This window comes from Carlito syrichta, unplaced genomic scaffold (assembly GCF_000164805.1).
Source record: "Carlito syrichta isolate Samal-C Ts95f unplaced genomic scaffold, Tarsius_syrichta-2.0.1 Scaffold127469, whole genome shotgun sequence".
In the NCBI taxonomy this organism is placed as follows: Eukaryota; Metazoa; Chordata; class Mammalia; order Primates; family Tarsiidae; genus Carlito; species Carlito syrichta.
The window spans coordinates 34,659-40,324 of NW_007071565.1; the positions used below are offsets into that span (position 1 = coordinate 34,659).

The 5,666-nt window shown below is 49.3% G+C and overlaps 1 protein-coding gene across 1 annotated transcript; it reads right to left on the bottom strand.

The window, feature by feature from the left end:
• Positions 1 to 291: 291 nt before the first annotated feature.
• On the bottom strand, positions 292 to 1,463 carry GDPGP1 (GDP-D-glucose phosphorylase 1). The gene has a single exon (XM_008048875.1). The coding sequence runs from the start codon at positions 1,461 to 1,463 to the stop codon at positions 306 to 308; it is 1,158 nt and encodes a 385-aa protein (XP_008047066.1). The 3' UTR covers positions 292 to 305.
• Between the last annotated feature and the right edge of the window lie 4,203 nt (positions 1,464 to 5,666).

The window sequence follows — 5,666 nt, forward strand, 5'->3', positions numbered from 1 at the left end:
GCCTAGCTGATTTTTGATTTATTGTAGAGATGAGGTCTCGCAGAAGTTGCCCAGGTGGGTCTCGAACCTGCAGGCTCAGGCAATCCACTCACCTCAGCCTCCCAAAGGCGCGGGATTACAGGCTGAGCCACCGAGCCCAGCGGTTGCTCCTTTCTAAAGAGACCGTTTGCCAGTTCTTTCCTTCCCTTTCCCCTTAGGCTGCCATGGGTGAGAAGACAGTCATGAAGAAAAATGCCCACGTGGTCATGATGAACAGCTCTCTGGGAAGGAACTCAACAGTCTGGAAATAAATACACCCAGAAGGATTACTGCTCTTCCTGGGACATCAGGACCACCAGTGCTGCCTGTACCTCTTCTGCCTGTGCTGGGGGCAGGAGACAGTCCTGAATGAGGGCCACAGCAGCCGTCTCTGTCAGGCTGCTGAAGTCCTGAGAGGTTTTGACAGGGAGGTGCCCGGCCAGCTCACAGAGGGCAACATTGAAAGCCTCACCCTCCTTTATCCCAAAGCTGGACTTCCGAGCCCACAGAATTACTCGGACCCCTGTGAGGGCTGAGTCAGCTGCTGTCTTTCCGGGCGGAGCTCCCCGGGTCACAAACAAATTATGTGCAATCTCATGGTCAGTCAGATAGTCAGTGGCCCGACATACCCTGCTTATCAAGGCCTCCAGGTCAGGCCCTGGTTCCTGAGTGTAAAAGAGGAAGCCAGGAGCGGGCAGGCCCTGGAGCAGATGCAGATGGCCTCCGGGGTCCAGGGGCTCGCTGGGCGCCCCCTCCACGGGCAGTCTGTGGGCCAGGTAGTAGCCGTGCAGGTGCAGGTGGTTCACGGAGGCCAAGCCTCCCAGGCTGTTGAAGCCCACACGGAAGCCTGGGTGGAAGCTCAGCAGCACAGCCTCCACCCCGGCCTGCAGCGCGCCTGGCAGCAGGCGCTGGGGGAGCCCACGGGCAGGCTCTGGCACCAGCAGCACGTGGCCCCACTCCAGGGGACTGACGTTGATCACTACCAGGATGTCCTCTTGCTGAAGAGGACGGGGGAGGTCCGGCTCCCGGCGCAACCGGAAGAGGACTTCTCCCGGACGGATCTTGTTGAAGTTAAACTGTTCGGGGTCAAATGCCTGCTTCACGCTGTGGATGCTCTGGGGGCGCCTCCTCTGCACACCGCGCTCCATGTTCAGCTGAGCCACAAAACCCACGGTGCCAGGGAGGGTTTGGGTCTGCAGCTCCCCCAGGCGGTAGCGAAACAGCCCCAGCTCTGCCCGCTGCCTCCAGGCAGTGCAGAGGGCGGAGTCGAAGCGAGACCACCGTGCAGCATCCAGGGTGCCGGGCACGTTCCTTGGCCACTGAATCCGTTCTACCACGAGATCCTTCTGTCCATAGACAAAGTCAGGAATGCCTTGCCCTTCCCAGTCCTCGTTGTTTGGAGGCAGCAGATAGGAAGTTTCAGTAGAATCATGGGGAATAGCCATGATAATCTGAAACAATTATGAAAGATGAAACACACATGCTAGTAACTCACTTCCAGGGATTTTATCATCAAATAAAACCTTGACTTTTTGCTCTGATTACAAAGGCAATATATGCCTTTCCCGAAATATTTAGAAAACACAGACTTCTATTACCTGCAGATAAGTTTTTTTTTTTTTTTTTTTGAGTTGGAGTCTCACTCTGTCAGCCAGGCTGGAGTGCAGTGGCCGCTCCCGGCCACCGCAGCCTCGACCTGCTGGGCTCTGGTGATCCTTCCGTCTCAGGCTTCCAAGTAGCCGGAATTACAGGCATGCGCTACCATGCCCAGCTGATTTTTTATTTATTGTAGAGATGAGGTCTCGCCGCCCAGGCGGGTCTCGAATCCGCGGGCTCAGGCAATCCACTCACCTCAGCCTCCCAAAGGCACGGGATTACAGGCTGAACCACCGAGCCCGGCTGGTATGTCTTTTTTATCAAAATAAAAATATTTTTAAAAAAATGAAGCTAGCTGGGCATGGTGATGGGTGCCTGTAGTCCTAGGTTCTCGGGAGGCTGAAGTTGGAGGATCTCCAGAGCCCAGGAGGTTGAGGCTGAGGTAAGCCATGATTGTTCCATTGCACTCCAGACTGCATGACAGAGTGAGACCCTAACTAAAAAATAAAAAAAAAAAAAAGGTGAAGCTAGGACCAGGTACAGTGGCTCACACCTGTAATCTCAGCATGTTGAGAGTCTGAGGTGGGAAGATAGCTTGAATCCAGTTTGAGATAGGCCTACACAACATAGTGAGAACTTATCTCTACAAAAAAAAAATCTAAAAATTATCTGGGTATGGTGATGCATGCCTGGAGTTCCAGTTACTCAGGAGGCTGAGGTGGGAGGATCTCCTGAGCCCAGCGAGTCGAGGCTGTGGTAGCTGTGAGCATGCCACTGCACTCAAGGTTGGCAAGACTGAGACCCTTATTCAAAGAAAAAAAAAATGAACCTAGGCTGGTGTGGTGGCTCATGTCTGTAATCCCAGCATTTTAGGAGGCTCAAGTGGGAGAATTGCTTGAGGCCAGGAGTTTTGAGACCAGCTTGGGTAATATAGTGAGAGTTCATCTTTACAAAAAAATTTAAAAATTAGCCAGGCATGGTGGCACACACCTGTAGTCCTAACTACTAAGAAGGCAGAGGTGGGAGGATTGCTTGAGCCCAGAAGTTTGAGGTTACAGTGAGCTTTGATCACTGCACTCCAGCCTGGGCAACAGAGTGAGGCCTTGTCTAAGCATAATTTTGACAATGAAATGTAAAATCTGAAGTTATTCTATTAAAAAAGAATCTTAGCTATTTCTTCAGAGAAGATACATCAACAGACAGAAGGACATGAAAAGATGCTCAATATCACTAATCATTAGGGAACTACAAATCAAATCCACAATGAGATACCACCTCACACCCATTATGATAGTTATGACAAAAAAACAAAATAAAACAAAACAGAAAACAAGTGCTGACAAGAATGCGGAAACTTTGGGACCCTTGTGCACTGTTGTTGAGAAAATAAAATGATGTAGCCAATGTGGCAAACAGTATAGGGGTTCCTCAAAAAATTAAAAACAGAGCCGGGCATGGTAGCTCATGCCTATAACCCAGGATTTTGGGAAGTGGATGCGAGAGGACTGCCTGAGTCTGGGGTTCAAGACCTGGGCAACTTGGTGAGACTGTTTCTACAATAAATCACAAAAACTAGCCAGGCATGGTGGTGTGCACCTGTGATTCCAGCTGCTTGGAAGGCTGAGGCAGAATGATCACCTGAGGCCAGCATATGGGGGCTGTGGTGGCCGTGAGCATGCCATTGCACTCCAGCCTGGGCTACAGAGTGAGACTCCTATTTAGAAATAAAAATAAAAATAAGGCTGTTCTTCCTTCCCTTCTGGCAGTCTCTCTCCTCTGGGCCACTCCTGGAGGTGAGGGGGTTACTCCTTCCCATGTTTTTATTTTTGTAGGGTTTACTCCAAAGTATAAAACAGTAGCTTTGTGATAAATAAAAACAAATAGAATTACTATATGATCCAGCAATTCTGCTTCTGGATATATGCCCAGAGATTTGAAAGTGAGTTCTCATTGAGCTGTTTGTATACCCATGTTCATAGCAGCACTGTTCACAATAGCAAAAAGGTAGTGGCAACCCAGGTATCCACTGACAGATGAATGAACAAAGTGTATTACAAACATACAATGGAATGTTATTCAGCCTTAAAAAGGAAGGAAATTCTGACACAGGTTACAACATGGATGAACCTTGAGGACATTATGCTAAGTAAAGTAAAACAGTCACAAAAGGACAAATACTGTATGATTTCACATATATGAGCTACCTATAATAGTCAAATTCACAGAGAAAGAAAGTAGAGTGATCGCTACCAGGGGCTGGGGGAAGAGGGGAAGGGATGCTGTTGTTAACAGGCACAGATTTCAGTTTTACAAGAGGAAAAGAGTTCTGGAGATTGGTGGAACAACAATGTGAATATGCTTAACACTATAGAACTGTGTACTTAAAAATGGTTAAGGTTGGGCACGGTGGCTCATGCCTATAATCCCAGCACTTTGGGAGGCCGAGGTGAGAGGACTGCCCGAGCCCGTAGGTTTGACACCAGACCATGCAACCTGGTGAGACCTCATCTCTACAATAAACAAAAAAATTATCCCGGCATAGTGGCACATGCCTGTAGTTCCAGCTACTTGGAAGGCTAAGGTGGAAGGATCGTCTGAGTCCAGCCGGTCGAGGCTGTAGTGGCCAGGAGCGTGCCACTACTCTCCAGCCTGGGTGACAGAGTGAGACTCCAACTCAAAAAAAAAAAGGTTATGATAGGCTGGGTGTGGTGGCTCAAGCCTGTAATCCCAGCACTTTGGGAGGCAGAGGTAAGCGGACTGCCTGAACTCACGGGTTCAAGAACAGCCTGGGCAACATGGTGAGACCTCATCTCTACACCAAATCATAAAATTAGCCAGGTATGGTAGCACGCATCTGTAATTCCAGGTACTTGGAAGGCTGAGGTGGAAGGATCACCTGAACCGAGCAGGTCAACGTGGAGGTGGCTGTGAGCATGCTACTGCACTCCAGCATGGGCGAAGAAGTGAGACTCCAACTCAAAAAAAAAAAAAAAAGATTAAGACACTCAATTCTATGTTATTTTTTACTACAATGAGAACTTTTTAAAAAGGGGGTTATGGCCAGGCAATAAAAATGGTTAAGGTTGGGCACGGTGGCTCATACTTATAATCCAAGCACTTTGGGAGGCAGAGGTGATAGGATTGCCTGAGCCCATGGGTTCGAGACCAGCCTGGGCAACTTGGCAAGACCTCATCTCTACATAAATAAAAAATTAGCTGGGTGTGGTGGTGCAAGCCAGTAGTTCCAGCTTCTTGGAAGGCTGAGGTGGAAGGATCGCCTGAGTCCAGCAGGTTGAGGCTGCGGTGGCCATGAACGTACCACTGCACTCCGGCCTGGGCGACAGAGTGAGACTCAGACTCAAAAAAAAAAAATGTTTTTGGAAGGCTGAGGCAGGAGGATCACTGGAGCCCAGCAGGTTGAGGCTGCGGTGGCCGGGAGTGGCCACTGTACTCCAGTCTGGGTGACAGAGTGAGACTTTGAGAGGTGGAAGCAAGAAGATTGCCTGAACCCCGTAGTCCGAGACCAGCCTGGGCAACCTTGTCTCTACAATTAAATTAAAAATTAGCCTGGAGTGGTGGTAGGTGCCTGTAGTCGTATCTACTTGGGAGGCTGAGTTGGAAGGATGGCCTGATACCAGCAGGTTGAGGCTGCAGTAGCTATGATCATGCCACTGCACCCCAGCCTGGGCAAGAGCGAAACTTCAACTAAAAAATCTAAAAAAATAAATGAATAAATAAATAAGGAGGATATGATGGTAAATTTTATGTTTTTTGTTTTGTTTTGTTTCTTGAGTTGGAGTCTCACTCTGTCACCCAGACTGGAATGCAGTGGCCGCTCCCGGCCACCGCAGCCTCGACCTGCTGGGCTCCTGCAATCCTTCCACCTCAGCCTTCCAAGAAGCTGGAATTATAGGCACGTGCGACCACACCCGGCTAATTTTTTATTTATTGTAGAGATAAGGTCTCGCCAAGTTGACCAGGCGGGTCTCGAACCCGCAGGTTCAGGCAATCCACTCACCTCGGCCTCTCAAAGTGCTGGGATTACAGGCTGA

Excerpts from the sequence above, each read along its gene's own strand:
- GDPGP1 (XM_008048875.1), bottom strand. The coding sequence starts at position 1,463 with ATGGCTATTCCCCATGATTCTACTGAAACTTCCTATCTGCTGCCTCCA.